The sequence below is a fragment of the Indicator indicator genome, chromosome 28 (assembly GCF_027791375.1).
Source record: "Indicator indicator isolate 239-I01 chromosome 28, UM_Iind_1.1, whole genome shotgun sequence".
Classification (NCBI taxonomy): domain Eukaryota; kingdom Metazoa; phylum Chordata; class Aves; order Piciformes; family Indicatoridae; genus Indicator; species Indicator indicator.
Window position 1 is genome coordinate 6,825,056 of NC_072037.1, and position 23,008 is coordinate 6,848,063.

General features: G+C 41.8%; 2 protein-coding genes across 2 annotated transcripts; both read right to left on the minus strand.

Moving 5' to 3' along the window:
• Positions 1–703: 703 nt before the first annotated feature.
• On the minus strand, positions 704–3,554 carry ZBTB34 (zinc finger and BTB domain containing 34). Its single transcript, XM_054393554.1, has 2 exons — positions 3,514–3,554; positions 704–2,225 (listed from the first exon to the last, which is right to left on the minus strand). Exons 1-2 carry the CDS (start codon positions 3,552–3,554, stop codon positions 704–706), a joined length of 1,563 nt encoding a protein of 520 aa, XP_054249529.1.
• Positions 3,555–16,389: 12,835 nt separating this feature from the next.
• On the minus strand, positions 16,390–21,330 carry ZBTB43 (zinc finger and BTB domain containing 43). Its single transcript, XM_054393321.1, has 2 exons — positions 21,293–21,330; positions 16,390–17,922 (listed from the first exon to the last, which is right to left on the minus strand). The coding sequence occupies exon 2, from the start codon at positions 17,897–17,899 to the stop codon at positions 16,505–16,507; it is 1,395 nt and encodes a 464-aa protein (XP_054249296.1). The 5' UTR covers positions 17,900–17,922; positions 21,293–21,330; the 3' UTR covers positions 16,390–16,504.
• Positions 21,331–23,008: the final 1,678 nt, after the last annotated feature.

The following is a 23,008-nucleotide window of genomic DNA, read 5'->3' on the forward strand; positions in this document are numbered from 1 at the left end:
AACAACATTCTTTTGAAACCAAAACCGTCCTCCCAAAGTCCAAAGTCCTAAATCCTCAGCAAAGAGGAGACCTAGCAGTTGAAAGAGTGGTACATGGTATAAACCTTGACGTACTTTTACATTCACCTCAACCAGAATAGGAAAAGTGAAAGCATTTTATATATATAAAGCAAATTTATATATATAAACAGACTAACTACCCAAATCAGTTAGTAAAAGCAAACAGATTTCATCCTGACACATGGAAGGAACCAAAGCTGTAATATTCTCTCTCCCCAATGCTGTGTAACTCATTACCAGCAACAAGACTTAAGAATAAAGTGAAGGAGATGACAGCTTCTTGATATATCCAGCAGAGCTGCCAATCTTATTCTACTATCTTTCTCCACTGGAATCTGTGCCTTGCCAGATCAACCAGTAGGGTCACTTTAGGAGACTCCTCCTATCCTTTCCCCAGCACACTGTCTTTTATATTCTGAGCATCTTCAAAAGTAAAAAAAGCCCACAACCAAACAACCCAGCTTCCTTCAAAAGCAAAGAATACTTAACGTAGTCTTCTCCAGAAACCATTTCAAACTGGCTTCCAGAAGGTCAGGAAAATTAAAAGGCTGTTATACTGGTACTGAAGATTACTAAAAGAATAAAAGATTTTAAAAATACATCAGAAATGTGCTTGCTTGTGTTGCACTTAGAATGTAATATTTTAATCAGATGTGTTAGACATTGCATGAATTTCCATACCAGAATCCATAGCTTCAGAAACAGAAGCATCATTATCTACTTTCTGTTCCACAAATGCTTCTGTTCTGTCTGGAGACTCTACCCTGTTCCTTACTTCGGTTACCCCAGGGTGATTTTTTCGCAAATGCTGGTTTAGTGTGCCCTGGAAAGGAAAACATTTGCCACAGATCTCACAACGAAAGGGCTTGTCATCTGTGTGACCACGAATATGATACTCAAGTTGGTCCTTGCGGGTGTATTTCTTCCCACAAAACTTGCACACGAAAGGAGTTATTCCCATGTGCAATCGCATGTGTCGATCAAGGCTCCCTTTCTGGTTGAAAGACTTCCCACAGTAAATACAGATCAGCCTCTCATTGTATGGATACCAATGACCTCTGGCATTTCTTTCCTGTGGACTATTTTCATATCCTGGGTTACTCACCATGGATTCACTGTCAGCCCCTTGCGCCAAGCCCTGAACATCACTGTGCAAGTGACTGGTGGATACCCGTTTTTGGCGTGCACGACCCCCTCTGAAACAGCTCAGCATTGACCTTGAAGGACTCGTATTGCTCAGGCTTCCAAAGGTTTCAGACACACCTGTAGCCTGTGATGAGGCATGGGTAAATGAATAGACATGCTGTAAGACAGACCCATAGGAACCAACATTTACTGCCACCACTTGCTCTCCATCCACCATTTCCGTATGATATCCATCATCACCAAGAGAAGAGCTGTCAGAGCAGCTTGGCCTGTCAGACTTCTCCATTTTAACTTTCACCTCTGCAATCTGACTTTCCCTTACTATCAGGTCACCTTGCTCATGATCACCTTCAATCTGAATCTCATATTCAGAGATGCTCCCACTGCTTCCTCGATCTGAATGCCCTTCTTCTTGCAGACGACTACGTAGAGTTTTGCCAGGAGTAGTTTCCATCCTAAGATCGCTGCCTGCTGTTGACTGTCGCACCTGAGAGCAATAGGGGGGAGATATCTCAATAGGGTTGGCAAAGTAGCTGCTGTCTTTAACTCCATTGCGGTTTTCTGGCGTTTCTTCAGCACCAACAGTGACAGAGTCAACATCACCAACACTGATCTTTGAGTGAATACTCTCCAGTATCTGTGTGCACTTGTCAATGACGCACTGCATCTGTAGAAAGCTAGCTGCGGTTAGAAAACTAACAACATCCTTCAGCTGTAAGGACATCCTTCCAGTGTAACAAAAAGAAAGCAACTGTTCAAAGACATTGGGATTTTTAATAACTGATATTGATAAGCCACTCATGGTGCTCAATGCTGAATGGTCACGGAAATAGGGAGAACTGGCAGCTAGGACAGCTTTATGGGCTCGAAACGGCTGACCCTGAATATGCACAATTATGTCACATAGCTTCCCTTGCAAGCGGAGTTCGTTTAACTGGCTCAGAACAGTGTTGCTGTACTCGGGCACATCAAACTGAATGAAACTGCTGCTGTCCATTTCTACTGATGTAAAGAGTAATCTGAAAGAAAAAAAAAAAAAAGGAGAAGATTTACAACTGAGGATGAACACAGAGGTTTTCCAAAAATAAATGCTTGCAGGTGTTGAAGTTAAATCACCACACTGATCTGTTTAAGGTGTGTTACAACAAAACAGTTGGTATAAATATTTGATATAATACAAAAGGTAGAGTCTTAATCTACCCATTTCTTGCATTTCTGTAATTTGAATTACTCCTCTGTAACATTCACAATTCAATTGCTCATAATACATCACAGGCTCCCTGGGACAGTCTAGATCCTAAAAGGAACTTTGCAATTTCACTCCTTGGCAAGAACTGCAGAATAATATCCCCACCCTCCCAAAATAAGATTAATTTCATAGTCACTGGGCAAGTTAACAACTTCAGAGACTTTAAGAGGTCTTCAAGCCAGATAGTACATCAATTCTTGCAGGAAATTGTGCCATTAAATTGCCCAAGAGTGCTTTGAAAGGTACTTCAGGAAGTCTGAAGAACCTGGTAATGCAGAGTAAGAGCCACATACACAGTCTGCATACACACACAAATATGTTAAAAACACATTCCTTAGGTCTAGATATGTCCAGTTTACTTCAGAAGAGACGAATATACTATGCCAGTGACATTGCTGTTTGAATGTCTGCCTTCTTGAAAACTAATTTCAATAATTACTTTTAAAAAGCTAAAGTCAATCTTTCATTATTCACAATGGAAACCAAGGAAATCCTAGTGAAACGAAACATTTAAATGTGACTCACTTCCAAGCTATTCACCCAGTATGTAAGAGGTTCCCAGATAATAATGAATTTGGGTCAATATGCGAGGCAGCATTTGAAAGAAAAGTTTTTGAGCCACCCTTTTCACTTTTTAAAATCTCCTTTTGTGATTTTTTTTAACTTTTTTCTTTAATAAACCATTATGTGAACTTTGAAGGTCAGCTGAAAGATCAGTGAACTCCTGACTAGAATGATTCAACACTTAAATTCTGACTGAAAGGCCATGGGTACTCAAACTTTCCTGATACATTGGGAAGGGGTTTTCCAAAAGGCTTTAAAGAAATGCATACATTTAAAAACAAGAGTTAAAGCAAAGCACTTCAGCATTTTTTCATTGAGTATGACCATTAAAAGCACACATACAGTTGTCTCCCTGAGGGTGTCTATCTGTAGCAGACATCACCTTACATTTCCAAGACCGGGCCCTAATCAATTGCCCAGGAACCTTCAGACTTTTATTGCTATGCTTGCTGTTATTAATGCAGAAGGCTAAACACATAATATTGCCACCATACCTGCTTTTCCAATTGAACAAACAGATCTCAACATCATCCATTGACTTCTGATGCAGGAATCATGTCCATTGTATCACAACATACTAGTGGATTTTTGTTTCTATTTATGTCTTATGTTACACGCTGTAATGGGACATATGAACAATTTAAATCAAATGATGAAAATTCAGGCACTCTAAAAACAAAAATCAACAGGTAGGAATATGTAAAAAAAACCTACAAGGAAGAACTGGAGCTGTATTAGCTGTCAATTAAAAGTAACATTCATCATCTTTACACAAGGAACTACTTTTCAGCAGAAATTTTACAGTTATATAAAAGCAGGGAAGTAGATGCCTTACATGCTCTTGTATCTGATCAGGGAAATAAAGACTAAAAGGTAGTTAACAGAAGTGACACCATCGCAGCCATCTATACAAAGATAGCTTCAGCAAGACAGTGCTTTTATTCAATGAACAATGCTACAAAATGATTCAGTTTGATGCAAGTCAGACATAGGTCAGAAATCAAACATTACAATGGCCAAACAAACCCCAGCCTAACGTGGTGTAGTTAAATGGCAAGATTAACCTTGTCATTCTGAGAATCCCTGCACATCATGCAGTGAACCACTGCTCAAGGCCCTAGCAGGTGCATCCACTCCACTGGGAAGACAGAAGTATCAGCAGTTAGGACACGTTTGACAGCTTCCCTCTCACTTGACAGGGCAGCAGCTTCCTTACAAATCCAACACTTTTAATTTGTGGGGATTCTGAGCTATGCACAGATGCAGCATCAGGACATTCCTGGTTAAGCTTTTCTTTGCTAAGTGGAGGAAAAGCTTTTGCTGACCCGAAGTAACACCAACTGACAAGCTACCTAGGCTGAGGACTGCGTACAAACCAAAAGACCAGTCCCCAGCAGCCATGATTTGTCATAGATCAAAGTGCTTAAGGTTTTCATAGATATTATGTATACAAGATATTGTCTGAAGGCTTTCTAGTTTTAAAGCAAAGGCCAGAACCGGGCACTACATTCACTGAGTCTTAGCAGGGCTCTGCATTGAGCCTCCTGTCTATTTCTGTAGCAACGATCCAGACATTCAGAAGAATCATATCAATTCTCTTTGCCTCTGCATTACATTTATTCATCAGAGCTTTATACAGTAAACATGGCCCAGAGTATGAATTTACTGGCAATGGAAAGCTGCCCTATGTCTTCAAACAAGTGTCCATTGAAGTAACCTGTGAACGCATGAAAGAGAGGCATTTCACATTTCTCATTAGATTTCAAGAGAAATTGGCTTTAAAAATTATGTTCTATCAAAGCTCTTATTTCACTTAAAGCCTCAAGAATAGATGGTGACAAAACACATTTGGTATTTAATTTTACTGACATCATACAGTAGCAGCAGGGAAGCATCATATAACTACAACACGAAGCTGTGTGTCTGCCAAAGCCGTATTAGTTTCTGCTTCTAAGTCTGCACCTGTCTCATTTCATCCCCTCACTGATGTACAATTTGCCATTTTCAGAGAGGTGAATGATACAAATTATGCTCGTGTTAGCTCACACAAAGGTGTGAGAAAAGATCCCTTGAATTCTCTTTACTTAGCTCAGCAACATGGGTTCCTTAGGAAAAAACACATTACATATCACCACTATTGTAGTGTGTGCCTGCACACAGGGATACATTGAAAAGTTAGGACGGTCATGATGGCTAAAATAAAAAAAAAAAGTGGTCCATGACACCAAGAATGGACACTCCATATATTGCTGCCCAGAATACAGATACTCCATACAATGGACGCTGCTCAAAACACAGAGCAAAGGCAAGAAAAGGATCAGGATCTCCTCCCCGGAGAAAGGGAGGCTCAGGGGTGACCTCATTGCTGTCTACAACTACATGAAAGGAGGTTGTAAGGCAGGTGGGGGTTGGTCTCTTCTCCCAGGCAACCAGCACCAGAACAAGAGGACACAGTCTCAAGCTGCGCCAGGGGAAGTTTAGGCTGGAGGTGAGGAGAAAGTTCTTCACAGAGAGAGTGATCTGCCATTGGAATGTGCTGCCCAGGGAGGTGGTGGAGTCACCGTCCCTGGAGGTGTTCAAAAAAGGATTGGATGTGGCAGTTGAAGCCATGGTTTAGTTAGTCACGACGTGCTGGGTGATAGGTTGGACTTGAGGATCTCTGAGGTCTTTTCCAACCTTGTTGATTCTATGATTCTATGAACAGTGCACTCTCCCTTGCATTTCAGAGGATTCAGTGCCTACTACACCATCTGTGAGAACATAAAACATCATCACAAAAAATGTATCATCGCTCAAGAGAACTTTAATCTTCATCATTCTCACTCAGCTTGTACTTGCCTTCAGAGTACAGCAGCCAAAACTGATGCTAGCTGTACCAGAGAAAAACTGCAACCATCTCTGTCCCAGTCCAGGGCCATTTTTAAGACATTCTTAAACAGTATTTGAAAGCAGGGAAGAAACTCATCATATAATCTTCTACCAGTTTATACCTCTCATAACAGCAAGGTATTGTATCTCTTTTAAAAATCAGCATACACTGCCCTAGGATGGCATTGTAGCATGACACACACAACTGCTGCTTCACTGAAAATCTACTACTGTTTTTTTTATAGATTTAAAAAATCAATCACACTAAAGGTTTTCCCACAAATACATTAATAAAACTCGAGACTTGTGTACTTTCAGCTCATCTAGGCAGTCCGTTTTGTGGTCTGTAAACACACTGCCAGAGGCATCCTCCTGGGAGCACCTAATGACATACTTCTCCATGTAATTTATGCACTAAAATCATAGACATACATAGACATTTATATTTATAAATGCAAAACAAGTCCTTTAAACTGCAGAAAGCATGACTGGGGGAATGTTTCCACTGGATACTTAAGGGAACACTTGGAGCTTAAAGGAAGGGACACATACAGTAAGTCTTTGTGTATTGACTAGATTTTTCTAAACTTTAAATGCACTATGTAGAACTAACGTGGACACACTGAAGACTCCAACTAGAGACTGAAATTTTGCTATGTCAGAATAAATAAGTGACTGTCATGGACTCAGGTGGAGGTTTAAAAAAGAGTTGATACACAGATCCTAAGAGATGCTACAGCACAAAAGAAAATTGTTACAATTTCCATTGCAGCATGAAGTTTCTTTTGTTTGCAGCTTCTCCAATAGGATCAAATGCACTTTATGGCATCTTTTACATCTACAGTGTTCTTAAAAGGCTTTCCAGTTCAGTTCAACACATCATTCTGTTAGATTCACCTCTAACAGGGAAATAAAACTGCAAGCAGAATTGAAAACACCTAGCACAAGCCTGTGTTTACACACAAACTCCTTGTCCATACTTTTATCAAGCTCAGTACTATTCTGAACAGCCTATGGTATTGCTGATTCCTGATTCAAAAGCCATCAAAACCACACCCTAAACAGGAACTAAATTACCTTTTTATTAGCCTACTGACAAAGTAATGCATAACATTGAAACAACTTCATCTCTCAAAAATAAATAACTGTGGAAGCAATTAGTTCCTCTCTTAAAACAGGATTTCAAATCCTTATTCCTCTAAATGTTAACTATTCACAAATGACTCCAGATTTAATTCACAATGTCTTAAATTATGGGAAAGTTGGAATTAGGCTTAATTTGTCTACTGAAATCAAATGAAATACAGACAGTTCAGCTAAATACTGAATTATCTGTAAGGCATACAGTAAGAGTTGAATATGTCTTATTATTCATGGGAAAACAGCTTTGAAAATGAGTCTGCTTCACTTCTGTTTTAGACTAAAATACAGAATCTGGTCTGTGAAGACAACACAATTTAAAACTTTGTTATATTAACTCACAAAAATGCAAGAAACCCCCAGCTTCTTCCCAAACTGAAGCCAATTAGTACAGGCTGAAATGCAGTTACTAGAAAACTTAGTTCTTGCACACTTTTACCAGAAGATACCAGAACACTACAATGAAAGTCCATCTCATTATTCCTCCTCTGCAACACTCAACGTGCTAAACATCTACAGTGAAATCAAGAGTGAAACTTGTGTCTGTCAGGCAAACACTCCTACAGTGCTGCAGGACACAACCCCACCGTTTGCAAGGCTGAGTCATACAGTAAAGCACTTTCAGCAGAAATCTTTTAACTAATTCAGCCTTTTGTCTAACAAAAATTGAGAAGGATTTATTTTTACCTCACCAACATCCACATGTTGAGTAGAAAACCACTTGAAGCAGTGGATGATTTTCACATAAAAATGTAAAATAATGAATTGCAATGTATATACATGCACACATACATATAACACATGCTAATAGTGGTAAAACTACAAACTTCTCAATGCTTATGGGGCAGCAGGGCAGGTTTTGGAACTGCATATTTAGCATTTCATAGAAAAAAACCCCAAACAACAGGAGCCTCTTATTTTAGCAAATATCCCCCCCCAAAAAAAAAAAAAGCAGTTGAGAAACTCAAGTCCAAGGGCCACCTTCATCTCTTATTCTCAAATTGTCTTCCTCACAATTGCCTGCCTGTATGGAAGTGATTAAGAGTGAAAATGAAAAAACTACTGAGGCATAAACAAAGTTTTATCCAACAATTAGAAACCTCAATACAAATAAACTCTAACTTCTGTTTCTAGAAATTACTGAAAAAAGCAGCTACAGGTATGCATCTGTTTCTGAATATGGGGGGGGAAGGTATTAGAAGGCAAACTGGAGATAGCCAAGATCAGTATTGCATCAGACAAAACAAAGGGGCATATTTATGATACACACACTTTAAAATCAGCAAGATCTTGCAAGTAACAATCTCAAACTTTTATCCTGTGCATAAATTTCACCATAATACCCATCACGTAATCCTCAATAGTTCCTGTCCACATTTTTTGAGTATCTGACAACTTTGAGGATGAATGCTTTAAGAAGGCACTGTCAGTATAAGAAAACCCAACTGACAGCATGAGACTTGCTGTACATATAGCCCAAACTTTAAGAAGTGAGGGGGGAGAGGGCTTTTGTACCTTCTGCTATTACAGTAATAAATTATTTGCTACCAAAGGTAATTCTTGGCTAGTGTTATGCATTTTTGTTTTTGAAAACCTTAGCCACTCTCCATCAAATCCTAACTTTTTGGCTCCTGTGTTTCATTTAAGCAGTGAGGCAGCTGTATTTTCTAGATATCAACAACATCCTTTTGCACTATATATAAAGCAGCTCTAAAGAACACACTTCCACAGTATTTTCCCAGTCTGTCACTTCTGACAAACTGGACAGTTTGTAGCTCTCATTGAACAGGGATGGAACACAAGCACATCCTGACTCCAGATGCTGGGAATTCCATAACACCTAACAACAGTAGCGTAGCTAATCCTATGCCACCTTTTTGTTTCTGGCAACCAGGCTCTCCCACATCGATGTTTCTGAGACTGTTCACGCTTGTTCCAAATTCACTCCCAGCTCTTAGTTTATGGTAAAATCGATCAGATTCTGCATGCTCTGCACACCTGCAGGGATTGTGAGCGGCCTGTGCAAGGACAGGGACTGGGGCTCCACTAAAGCTCTAAACTTCTCTAACCGAGCAGCAGCAGCTGAAGCGTTCAGCCAGCTTCTGGCAGCGGCACTGCAAGTGGTGCCGGGCTCGGCCCGCCTCAGCCTGCCGAACCCCTGTGCCAGGTATTTCATGCCTCGTTGGGTTAACAGCAGAGCGAAACAGACGCGCGTCCTGCTCCTCGCCAGCCAGCCAGCCAAAATTACTCCTGAGGCTCAGACTCAGGTTACGTGACGACAGCTTCTGACGAGAGGAGGCTGTAAGCAGTGCAGCCTCGCCGGAGCCGGCACCGGTGGCGGCAGTAGAGCCGCTGTCGCCACTTCCAGGAGGCCCGTGTCGCGGCTCGCCCCCGCGACAGCCGGCCGGTGGCAGAACCGAGCCCGAGCCCGCTGGCACAGCACCGCTGATGAGCCCTGCGTGGCGACCGGGCTGCCTGTTCAGCTGGGGGCCAGCAGCCGCCGCCCCTGCGGGGCCTGTCAGAGCGCTGGGACCCCCTTTTCCCAGAACGGCCTCCGTCCCGCACGGGAGCGCCGCGCCGGGCCTCGGACAGGCGCCCGTTGCGGTGCCACGGCCCGCCTGCTGCTCACCTGGAGCTGTCAGGGTCTCTCACATGGCGGGTCACCGGCCCGGCTCGGCCCGTCTCCTGCCCGCTCCCACCGCCGCTTCCCGCCCGCTCCCACAGCTACTCGCTCCCGGAACTGATTCCGCCAGCAGCGCTTCCGTTTCCTGGCGAAGCGCCTCGGCAGCGGGCGGAGCCACCGCCCCGCCCCGGACGAGGGGCGAGAAGGGGACCCCGCGTACCGGCAGCGGCGGGAGCGGCCAGCCGCTCGCCCCGCCTGCCCGTTCGCTGAGGCTTACGCTGCAGTGGACAGATTAGCAACACATCATCAGTGCCACTTCAGGAGCAGCACCATCTGCGTTTGGAGAGACCCATTTGTTTTGGCCCCAGTGTCACGCTCATCTAGGTGCACAGAAACGCACTCAGGAAGCTGGGGAGAGGCAACTCTCTGCGGTGTGAGCTACCACCTTTACTGAGCGGTGTGAGGTACTGCTGGGTCATCCAAATGGTCAGTCTTTGGACATCACATTTTATTTTCTGGAGGTGTGTCTTTTTCTGTATAACATACAGAAGACAGTCTTCAGAATGGAGGTTTTACAGGGTAATCAGATAAAAGTAGCAGCTTGGGGGAAGCATCCAGACCAGGGCTTCAGTAACAAGGTTAAATAGACACAAATGGTATTTTGACAGAATACTTTGGGTTTGTTCTTACATGCATTCAAAGTGTAACCAACAGCAATAGGAAAGAAACGTGATTGTATCTTATTCCATTTACAGTTGCTGAAGACTGAGGAGTGTGATACGCAAATACTGATTTCTCCAGGAATTAGCTGAATATGCTTTAAATGACAGTGAGCTCATTTTCTCTCCACATAGCAAGCACTAAAGTGCTGAGTAAGAAGCACCAGCTATGCAAGTTCCTTGAGGACTCAATAGGTGGAGGCTGGACAGAGTAAGTTCTTTAGTAAGAGCACCTAAATTTATTCAAGGAGAGGAGCCCTTGCAGGGAGATAATGTAAACAATTTTCAATACTTTTCACAGCATGAAATTTCTTTCATACTTGGAGAAGAAAAAAAATCCCCACATTATCTGCATTTACTTCAAACCTACCTGCAGGCTTTTTGGATATGCAGATGCACCTTCTATGAAGTCAGTGTTGTGGAATGTTCCTAACAGCCTGTACACTGTGACCTTAGAGATCACCATTCTGCAACAAGCACTTAGAAGAAATTTGCACTAATGTAGAAACTAATGACCTAAGCAGCAAAGAAATGGGCCCAGTTCCACAAACTCATGCACTTACTGTGTTACAAACATCAGATCTTGGTTTAGTGTTTTCTAAGGCTAGCCTGGCATGTTCTCAGTGTTTCAAGAAGACGCATTACTAGATACTCTTTTTCTTGATATATTTAATAAACTTATATATCAACAACTTTTGGATTTGTACTTTTGTTTGAGCACTTATTGTTTTGGCAAAAGTGAAATATTAAATACTAGTACTAGACATGCATTCCTTTCATTCAAGCTTAAGAAAACATTTACAAAGTTGACAGATAACATTTATTAAAACATGTTATACAAAAAAGGGGGCATGGGACTCTTCTATAAGAAGAAAATATTGAACAGTAACATTAAATTAAAACCATGCTGTACAATTAGGACAGCAATATTTATAGACAAAACTATCCAACCTCTGCAATACAGGCATAACATCTCACAAAATATCAAGATATGCAAATTTACTATTATAAATGACTTGTTTAGAATAAAATCTTATACCTCATTAAGGAAGATTCACTTGACTTGCATAAACAGTTACATTTCTGGAAGAAATATGGAAACTCATGAATAATAAAAAAGGAGCAGCAACTAACAGACACAGACTTCAAGCAAAAATCAGAACTTACGGTTTAATCACATTAAAAATTGACCATTTTGTTTTCCAGCATCTTCCCCATGGGCACTGACAGTTTACACCTCACAGCTGAAGAAGCCTAGCTATCCAATGAAGCATTTAAAGGACAACCCCCCAACTTTTTTTCATTGTTTTGAGAAAGGTTCTAATTCTGTTAAAGCAAAATACTCAATATACTGCTGTAGGCTCTCATAATTCAGAGACAGGTCACCTTTCTGGCACCAACACAAAAGTGCAGAAATTACGAGACCTGATGTGCCTCCATTCTTTCAGGCTCAATGATACAGGGACATCAAGTATTCTTCTTATAATGAGAAACCAAATACATCAGCCTTTGATCATCTGCCTTGCTTTTGACACAGGAAACAGTTTCGCAACCCCAGAAACACCTCAGATGAAAAAAAACTAAGAGCAGAAGTTGTACTGACAGTGCCTCCTACAGTCTGCCTGCTTGCTCATAAGGCAAACAAGGTAATGTTTTAAAATACCCCAAAATGTAACAACCCCCAAACAGTGGTGTGTGAAATAGGAACCTCAAAAGGGCCAGACACAGAGCTAAACAGAGATCTTAACCCTCCTAAGAGCTGGATTTATCAGAACGGCAGTTCCAAATTCCATGGTAATTATGTTTTAGTTACAAAATGGAATGAGAAGGAAATTAGCTGTAGTATCATTAAGTGTTCTTACCACTGACAGGACAATAGGTGAGTTCACAGCAGTAGGAAATTTGAAAGCCTCCTGTGTGTACAATGATTCAGTTTTTCAGAAGACATGCACTTTACTACAGCAAACAGCAAAGAATATAAAGCTGCAGAGATGTTTCTAAGCTCTGTCACTAAAGGTGATGAAGCTTAAGAGAAGATTAATGAAATTTATCAAATACATATGCATTCATAATATATATGGATTGCTTCTCTCGTGCCCACAAACAAGAAACAATTCCTTGTATCTTGAACAAGACCACTCCAACAGCAACGATTTAAAGCTTGGCAAAAGCTGCACCTGCATATCTTGGTTTACTGTGTCAAGCCATATACATTGTACAGTTTCAGTAGCAGGGGGCTGTAAGGGTGAGATGGGGCAAGAAGTTGTAGCTGCCTAGCGCTACTCAAAACAGGTTCTAGCCTGCACTGAAAGGGATGCAAATGATCCACTGCATACCAAAACTTCAACCAGACATATGCACACTACCTCTGCTTAAAAACAATTAAGAAAGAGTGGCAGTTGTTAGCAAGAGGTGTAGGGAGACACATAAGGAGAAAATACTCCTGGGGAAACGCTTACAGAGAAACCGAAGAGCTGCTCTTGGGAAAACAGATGTCAAAGACACGAAGGACATGTACAGAGACACACTCACAGAAGGACACACTCCATGCCTGAGGAGATTCACTTCTCAGGGGACTCTGGGCTAGAGCTAAGCCATTCCAGAGCAAGGACACCTCTAAAATGACAGAGGCCCATAGAAGACCTAAGCTGGAACAGGCACATCTTAGAAGGGACTATCACATAGTGCCACTGCGAACAGCAACACTGACCAGCCCAGAGCAGCACATGACACCCACGACGACGTGGAGAGCATCAGACAAGTCACTATGAATATAAGCCAAACCTCCTGTGTGATTTCTCACCTCACTAAAAAAACTGGCAGGGGCTGACAGCAACTCTCAGGGATAACAAGTGAAGCAGACTACAAAGGCAGGGAGGTGTTAGGCTAAAGTTGAGCCTCAAGAAACGGGAGAAAAGATGTGTTAAGTGTTTAAGTTATTTTTTTGTTACCTTTTTTCCCCCCCAATACCTGATTCAGTGACGAGAAGCTTGTCAAAGGGCAATAAATTAAAATCAGAGAAAAACACAAGTGAACTGTTTTGTCTGTATCTCAACCTTCTCTTAAATGACCAACCCTCTCAATTAGATCTTGTGACAAGGATCAGTGTTTTCCTGCAACCAATTGGTGTAATGTAAATTAACATCAGAAACTTGAGTGTCACAAAATCAGCAGAGGAACATTTGTTGGACTTTCAAGACAATGTCATAATATGGGGTAAAACAGTAACAGGCAAATATTAAGAAGTTACTATTCATGCTAAGTCATTAAAAAAAAAAAAAGGACATGGTTCTATAATATGATCTACTGGACCTGTTATAAAACCTTTAAAGTGTCTCTCGCAGTACATTTTATTTTAAAGCTTTATTTCAAAGTAATCTAACTGTAAATAGGAGTAATGTTTAACTTTGAAATGTCCTATATGAAAGTCATTCCAAGCTGGTAAAAGAAACAGTTTTGCTGGCAGCTCTGTAGGATGGTCTGGGTTTAACAGAAATTATTTTTTTGCTTAACCATGGGTCTCAGTCTGGTGTTTCTGACCAGCCTTTTTTATGGTTAAATGGGAAGAGGCACCCTTAACCTTTTTATGCAACACTGAAGTGACAATTTGGAAGGGGTTGAGAACTAATGTAACATGCAGATCATTCTGGAAATGAGTATGAGAATACCTTCTCTCAGATGTGATGATGGTACTTGGAGAAATGACACCCTGTATGTAGTAAGGCCTTGCAGAATGGAAAAAATAGGGCCACTGAGTGCAAGAACCCTTTTCTCTACACTCATGTAAACAGGCAAACATTATAATAATAATAATTATTATTTTTATATTAAAAAAGACAGCGTTAGCAGTGTGTAAACAAACCATAAAGGGAATATAACTTCTAAGTTTAGAAAACATACTTATAAAGTTTTATGGTTTGCTTTTTTGATTTTTTTGCCATTTTTTTTTAAATACAAAGTGCTTCTATATATTAAGCAGGTTACAGTGTTAGTGAGGAAATCCCTGTTTAGTTTCCTTGATTACAAGGGTTATATTTGGCCACCATGACATATTGGAGAGTTCAATTAAGTGCTAAGAGTAGGAACTCTGTGGCGCTGACCATCTGTGCCCATTGCCAGCAATGGGTTCATCATATTTGGGAATATCTGTTTTAACAAAATTCCATAGGAAAAATATCTGAAGCATTAGAAGATTAAGAGCCTCTTTAAAAAATTAAAGTTTGTAAGTAGAATGCCAGAAAAAAAAGTTACAGTAATTACAGCCCACTGAGTAGTAAACCCCCAGCTTATACCAGACATTCATGTTCAAGATACAGTTTGGCTGCATTTTAAGACAGTTTGTAACTGGTGTTCAAAAAGCATCAAAACAGTAATTACCTTCTTGTGGTTTTGCTTCACCATACAGGGTCATCTGTTCAAGTACATTATCCTGTGTATTGCAGCATCTAATACACAAACTGTGGCCAGACAAGCTTAGGCCTTTGATGCCAGTTAACGTTTTCCCACTGTGTTACCAGCATTGTACTTGGACATCACCCCTTTCTAGTATAGTCTGTGTAAATTCTAAAGGCTCTTTCCTTATTATATTAAGTTTCAGTAAACTACAAAAAAAGGGCCAATTGTTTTTGCATGGGACTGTATTAAGATTTCAACCCCCAAATCCTGTTGCCACCTTTACAATTGATGTACTCATTCTACCTGCAGAGCTGGCAGCATCTCTCAGAACTTGAGACACTCCTCCATCTGTCTCCAAGAGTGAGAGCCTAGCACTTAGATCCTCATCCTGGCAAAGCAGAAGTGCCACTTTCCCAGCAAAAATCCAGCCTTTGGACATCAGCATGGTACCATGTTCTGCAGTACCATTAACAGATCCAAATACCATGCTTTCTTTTTTTTTCCACAAGCAACTTCATTTGAAGAGGTAAACAACTCTGGCTGCTTGTGATCACATGTAACCAGTCACAGTAGTTCAGTACCAAGCATCTCTATTATAGTTCTTACTATTCAAACAGTAAAGAATTGAAAATATAAATACCTATCAATGACTAAGTAATTTTCTTAAAGGAGGTTTCTAAAACTAAATAGAAGATTTGTACCAATAAAAAGTCAATTCATAACTCCACCAAGTTTGGTACTTGCTACTGTAGAGAGCCACCATACAGTTTAAATGTTAGAATATTTTGGGTAAGTTCCAAATTTTACATCTTACTTTTTTTGTTTGTTTTGGACAAGTCTTACTTATGACACACACTTCTAGAAGCTCTCATGATGTAGCAGTCAAAATCAAGTCAAGCCAAGAGTCATACAGCATTAGACCCTAGAGCAAAGACAAATTATACATAACACAAATTGAAGTTTATATAGTGCTCAACTCTAGTTAAGTGCTTTACAGACTCTATATAATATTAAGCACAAGTTAGACATTTGTTTTACTGATGATGGATAAAGAATGGAAGATAGATAAAAGAAAGCCAAATCATCTTTAACACAGCCTTTCACTAAGAAATACAACAAAGGCTATTTAATCAGAGAGTGGCAGGGGCTGGAAGGGACCTCTGCAGATCTAACCCTCCTGCTAAACACAGGTTCACCTAAAGCAGGTTATACAAGAACGTGTCCAGGCAGGTAATGATGCAGACTATCTAATGATGCATGTTAGGTATGTTGGCAGTCTCCAGTTTGAGGTGGAATTCAAATATTTTTCTTTTTTTTTTTTTCATTAAAATGTGAATGGTATCACCTGGTTTGGTCATTCTAGTTCTCTTTTTTGTAAAAGGGTTTCTTGAATTCCTGCTTCACGTAAGGATTTGCAGGATTCACGTCAAATTAGATCGGGGTTTTACTGTGAATTTGTAAGACTTAGAAAAACAAGAGGGTATCTAAATACTGCTGTGATTACAATTGATGTTACTAAGATCATACAGACCTCATTCTGCAGGAACCTTTCAGATTAACCATTTGCACTTCACACATTGACCACCTGGAGTAACACTGTGAAAAAATAATAGAAAAATTTGGTCTGCTCCTACCAGCATAATTATTACAACTTGTTTTTTTGGAGAATTTACAATAGCAAGTACCAAGCTTTATTTGCATAATTAATTTATTCTGCTTACTCTACTAAGCATGGATGTCTTAGTTCATCTCAGTAGTACTCTGCTCAGCTTTAGAAGCTTGATATGACTTGGTACAAGAGGTCACATGCCGATGAAAACTGTCCCGCCACATGAATCTTTTCCCACAGATGTTACACTCATAGGGTTTTATGCCTGTATGGATTTTCATGTGGCCTACAAGATGGTGTTTCATTTTGAATTTCTTACCACAGACACCACAGCCATAAGGTCGAAGACCAAGGTGCATACTCATATGCCGATCTCTCTGACTTTTGTGTGTAAAACTTTTTCCACACTGACAAGGGTACAGCTTATCAGCATGCGAGAATCCAGTAAGAGATGTTTCTTCTTTAATTCCTGTAGCCATTTCAATGCCTTCACCATAGCCTGCTGCTATCATTAGATCCTGCCTGTGGGCACTAATATTTCCATCTGCCCTTTCACCAGAAAATTCTTCCATAGACGAGCCATAGAAGTCAACTTGTTCATCATAATTACTTTCATCTGCCTGTTCATCAAATTCTGCTTCCATCTTTTTGTCACCTATATGAAAGTCTTCAACACCTGAAGACTGGATTGAATGGTCTGCCTGAATGGCATTCATGGATTCAGAAACCTGGTGCTCGTCATAAGGATTATCAACTCCTTCACAGTCTTGTTCAAATCTTTCTGGCTTCACATGGATCCACCGCTTGTGAGACATGATGCTGGGTTTGCTATACAAAGGTCTGGTGTACTGATACTCTGCACTATCACTAGTTCCTTCTTCACCATCCTGGCTTGTCATTCCAGTGCTAAGTCTATCGTGTTCTGTTGAAGAATTACTAGGAAGGTATTCATGTTCTGTCAGCTGACATGACAGTTCATCTTTAGAGCTCTCTTCTTCATTTTCACCATCTCTCAGTTCCTGCACTTTGTGAAATTCCGTCTGTCCTCCAGAGCCAAGTTCAAAGGTTTCAACAAGGCCATTGTAACTACTACTGCTTGGGGACTGATGATCACTGCCATGATTCATCTTCTGACAAAGAACTGTTGGGTTCCCCTCTAGCACTTCAGTGCATTTATCCACCACATGCCACATCTGCAGGAAACTTGCTGCTGTCAAATAACTAACAATCTCTGGAGCAGGCATTACCAGCCGGCCTGTGTAGGTAGACAGAAGAATGTTTTCAAATACTCTGGGATTCATCACATCAGGCAGGACTATTCGCCTGCTGTTTTTTAGGAGAACCTGATCACAGAAGTAAGGTGAACTAGCTGCAAGAACAGCTTTGTGGGCTCTGAAGAGATGGCCCTGAACTACAATGGATACATCACATAATTGTCCTTGCTGGCGTTGCTGGTTTAACTTCTGCAATATGGTGCTAGAAAAATCTGGAAATTCCACTCGAAAAGAGCTTGACCCAGACTCCATTTCATTACAAATTTAGTGTTGTCCTGCAAGGAAAAAGAAAAAAATAAATCAGAAATTCTGCTTAGTAAAGTACTGATATTTCAATTTCCTTCTACACCATTTCTTTAATGCTTAAGCAGACTCACATGGAACTCAGCATTTTCTGGAACCTGTTTTCTGTACTTTCATTTCTCCTACCCCATCTCATTTCTCTCTTTTCTGGAAGTTGTACTGAGGCCACAAACTGCTATGCCAGCACATTTTGCTTCTTCTGTCCAAGAGGACTCATCAACTATGGCAGGAGCTACAAACAGCATACAGTACAACAGAATTCCAGAAGAAACAGTGAGCAATTTTCCTGTATCAAATTCTGTTTCTCTTCAATGGGAAAGCATCAAAATTTTAACAGATGGGACTGCACACCCAAGAGAATACCTGGTAAATCAGTAAGCAGTGCATATGTAATTTAAAGCACCTTGTTAATATGGTACAAAAGTAGAATTTGCATTACAAACGAACAGTTGGAAGACTCTGAAATAAAAGTACACCTATAGAAATACGGAATTGAGAAAACATGATTATGATTCCCTGCTATGGAGAGCCTGTTCAATAACCAGAGTACTTTCTGTACAATTATGCCACCCTCAATAGAAAGCTGCTCATTTGGTGCACTGTGTTAAAATGCTGGCACACCAGCACAGCCATATGACTGCTAAGTGCAGGAAAAGCGGCAGTGTTAGCTCACAAAATGCAGGCTACAGAGGAGTGATTATGTAAATCATTCCCCTTTTAATCAACAGCTCATGGTTACATAATCCCTTGCTTACTATTCTGATCTGTTTCCTAGCTCATATTCTTGACAACTATCCTCCATTCTCCCCCCAAAAATCAGTGTTCTATCCCCAAAGTTTCAGAGCTAGAAAAGGATGACAAGCATAAGGAGCACAGGCAAACACTGGCTATTCAGTGTTATCCTACAAAAAAATGAGGTTTTCCATCAAAAAGAGAGCAGAGGACTCAGCAAACCATCAATATTCTTCAATAAATACAGTCCCAAGCTCCTTGTAAACAATGAAACTGGCACCTTCTGCGGAACCACAAAGATTATGCTTTTAAATTTCCTTTTAATTTTTCACTAGAAGCATGGCATGAAACCAAATCTTTTACTAATGTCTCTGAAGAAAACAGATTGGGAAGAATAACCTGTTATTTATGAAACCCATTTGTAACCAGAAATAATCACTGCAACATAGTAAAAACAAAAACTCAAAACATTCTTTTTATGACCATAGTTACCGTCTCTCTTCAAATTTTACACTGACTTTCAATGCTGTGGAAGGGAGGACTGAAAGGACTGAATAAAGCTCCCACTGGGGTACAGTCAAATGACTAAAAATGTTATAGCTGAGCACCGTAACTTACTGTATAAAGTCATACTGGCTTTTGCATTTTCATAAAATCATGACTGTTTTACTGGTTGAAAGAACTGTTGAACTTAAGAAGCATTCCCCAATTACCTCGGTATCCTCAGATACAAGAATCAGTCATAACTGTAATTTCTCTTTCAAACACTTGGTGGCACAGGGCAGTTTTCCTACAAATATCACCTCACATACATCATGGGTGAGCAGTTAGATTCTGATGAGATCTTCACCAAGATGCATCGACTGAGGATGCAACCTAAATCCAGCACACCACTACTTCAGGGCCTTTGACTCAGTGTTACAAAAGAGGAAAGCCCTTTACACCACAAAACATTACTCATCAGAGTCCTCACCTTCAGCCCTCATGGATCACACACTAAGCTTCTGATAACCTACATACAACAATGCACATTCTTGAACTAGCTTCTTGAGATGTATTTACAAAAGGGTATGGAAATTTTACATGAAGGTACAAACCAGAAAACAGCACCAATTCCCACTCTGCCAGGTGAAGTAAAAAGTCTAAGGACAGTAATGAGCTCATCAGAAGTGAATTACCACAAACTCTCGCACCTTAGGGGCAAATGTGGAACTTGGATTGAATACTGCTACATTTATAACCCAGCTATCATATAATCACTTTTAGTCAGTCCAAGGTCAATCTGTGTGATTGTCAATACAAATTGTTCAGTGGTCTGAATGGTTCTTTATTTAATGAATCTGACAGAGTATTAGAAACAGCAGATTTTTAAGTTATTTCCTTGGAAAAGAAACCTCTGAAAAGCTTGTGCTTCAGCTGATCTTCAAGTTGTCATCCACACAACAACAGAAGACCAGCTTTAAATTACACTGTCTTCAGCACTCCTCATTTTTTTTTTCCTCAGCATATCAGTCCTGCTGGATACCCACACAACCAATCCACTTCAGGAGACCAACTCAGCTGCTGATGTTTTTCCACAAGGCAACAGAATACTAAGCCTGCCAGTTCAGTTGTTTATTTTTGTACCACTTAAAACAAATTGAGAACATTATTTAAGTGTTTCAAATAGTCACCGTATGCCTAGCCTATATTCTACCTTTTTTTTAATCAGCTTTTCTTATCCAGACAGTTCTTTACTACCTTTCAGAATATATTCTCAGATTTAAGGTGGTATTTTTCAATACTGGCCTACAAAAGATGCAAGCCTTCAGGATATGTTCAACAGAAATTTTAAAAAGTGTCTATGAACCTTATATAATTACTGCTGATCTAAAGTGCAATCTTCCAGCAAGGCCTAGGCATGCCACCACTGAAACTGTACTAGATGGGAAGACACTTTTACATATTTTAAATTCTCATAAAAACCAAAGCCATCAAAACATAAGTGAAGGTTTGTGTTAATAAAGCCGTACGAGTCAAGAAAACTTTGTTTTCCCACAGAAGTTTCATTTCCTCCTCTTACAACCTGTTCTGTTTCTGCATTTTTCTTACCCTTAAGAACAAAGTTTGCCTAGTATAATGAATAAAAAAATTTTAGTCTTCATGCAGCAACATCAAGTGAAGCATACAAAGCAAGTATCACTTTCTTAAAAATAAATAAGTGCTAGTAGGCAGTTACTTCAGTTCCTTGTATATAGAGCTTCTGAACAAATCAATATTTTACATCTGTCATGGCACTGCCCCAGAACGCTACAGCACAGGCTGCTGCGGGCTCACCGGTGAGGCCCTGGCTGGGGCGTTACAAACCACGGCTGCAGGCCCAGCCTGGCCCCGGCGCTCCCCGCAGCCGAGCGGCGGACAGAAGTACCAATCGGTCCTGTCTGGAGCGGACCGGGCCCAGCACCAGCCTCTCGCGGCTCCTCGGCCCGCCGGGGAGTGCCGTACCGGCCAAGAAGCGGCGCGGGAGGGAAAGGGAAGGCCTCAGTCGCCGCCCCGCCTCATAGCGGGCCCGCGGAGCCAGACCCGACGGCTGCGCGTCCTCCCGAAGATCACGAGCGGGCAACGTCTCACCTGCGGGCTTCAGAGTCTCTCGCATAGCGGGATGCGAGCCCGGCCTCAGCGCTCGGTGCGGCCGGCACTACCTCCGCGCTCCAGCCCGGCCGACGCCGGAAGCTGCCCCCCTTCCCCTGCAGAGCTTCCACATCCCGGTCACATGACGACCCAAGTCAGCCTTCCGCTTCCTGCCCGCCAGGTGGCGCGGGAGGGTGGGTGGGGGGGTCATGGGGGGCGGTTCCGCCTCCCTCCGGGGCCGCTCAGCGGCAGCAGAGCGACCGAGAGTGATTCTTCTCCGGGACCGTGGTGGCGCCCCGTGCTGCACCGGCTTCCGCGCCCGGGGTCATTTGGAGTCGCCGAGGCCCGGGGAGGCCGCGGAGCAGGCGGTATCGGGCGCCACTCCCTCCGCCTGGCTGGGGCCGGCGGGGCCCTCGTGCGCCCCCTCGCTGCCAGGCGGGCGGCTGCAGCGACTGCGGCTGCGCCTCCTGTAGCCGCGCGCCCCCCCGTAGGTGCCTCGGTCCCTGGTGCCTGTCTCTCCGGGCAGCGGGGCTACCGTCGCGCCCGACAAACAGCCTCTCTGCCCCGAGAGTGCCCGAGGCCTCCCGCTGCCCTGCGCCTGAAGCACGTTCTTGGCGCTGCTCTTGTTCCGTGTTCTTAAAGGCCGTTGAAAAGCCTTTGGATGTGAGGGGTGGCCGGTGACCTCATCCGCCCGAGGGACGTCTGAGGCTGTCACCAGCGACACCGACAGTCGGGTCCGGGCTCCTGGAATCCCGCAGTGAAACGTAAACTGATCTAAAAGGTGGTGGTTAAGTGCAAAACCAGGTGTGTTACAAACATCAGTAAAAGAGAGAAAGCTGCTAGCAGGCTTTGGGAATGTGAGTGCTGCTGGGAAATCCAGGAGGAAAACAATATTCCTCGAATCCCTTGCAAGAGATGTAAATGATAACATATTTATTACAACATCACAACTTCAGCTGGTCTTTGAACACGGTGGGTTTTGAACAACTTTCTGGAAAAGGGATCTGGCTGCAGGTGGTCTGTAAATGGGCATCCAGCCACCCTGCTGTTGCTCCAGTAGTGCTGCTGCCAGCAAGTGAAGCGATACCACAGAACTAAACTTAACCTCGTGTTTGGTAGCAGCAGCTAAAGGATGAGGTCACTGCATCAAAAATTCCTGGTTGCTGAAAAGCAGTGATACAAGGCTGAGGCTGATGTGTCTTAGGAACAGTGTGGAGAATATTCACTTCCTAATGAGCACCAGCTCCATAAACAAATTGTTGATGTTGCATAAGAAATGACACAATTAAAGGAGCCATCCAAAGCAGGATGGTTACTTCATGCTTCTCACAGAACAAATGCCTTGGTATGCACAAAGTTGGTACAGTTTGGAGTAGATCAATGGTCTTCCCCAGTTCAGTATCGTTGGTTTTTTCCTTGGCAAGTTACTGTGTTTTATGGGAACGGGAAACAACATCTATTATGCCATTTTGTAGGAATTTCTCCACAAGGAAATGTCAAATTTAAGTTACCACGAGTCATTGTCTCAGTGTCCTTGAAGCATTATTTTCTTATTAAACCCCATGTCTTTAAAGCTAAGACTTCTTACAGCTCTTGTAGTACTTCCTGTTATTTTCTGCGTGGGAGTTAGCACAGATCCATAAGGAGGAATGGAATCCCGTCGTGCCTCCTCCCACATTCCAAATACGATTTTCATGTTCTTCAAGTCCACTTCTA

Excerpts from the sequence above, each read along its gene's own strand:
- ZBTB34 (XM_054393554.1), bottom strand. The coding sequence starts at position 3,554 with ATGGATGATGTTGAGATCTGTTTGTTCAATTGGAAAAGCAG. Across the intron at positions 2,226-3,513 it reads TTGTTCAATTGGAAAAGCAG|ATTACTCTTTACATCAGTAG; the intron begins GTATGGTGGCAA and ends TTTTTCTTTCAG.
- ZBTB43 (XM_054393321.1), bottom strand. The coding sequence starts at position 17,899 with ATGGAGTCTGGGTCAAGCTCTTTTCGAGTGGAATTTCCAGATTTTTCT.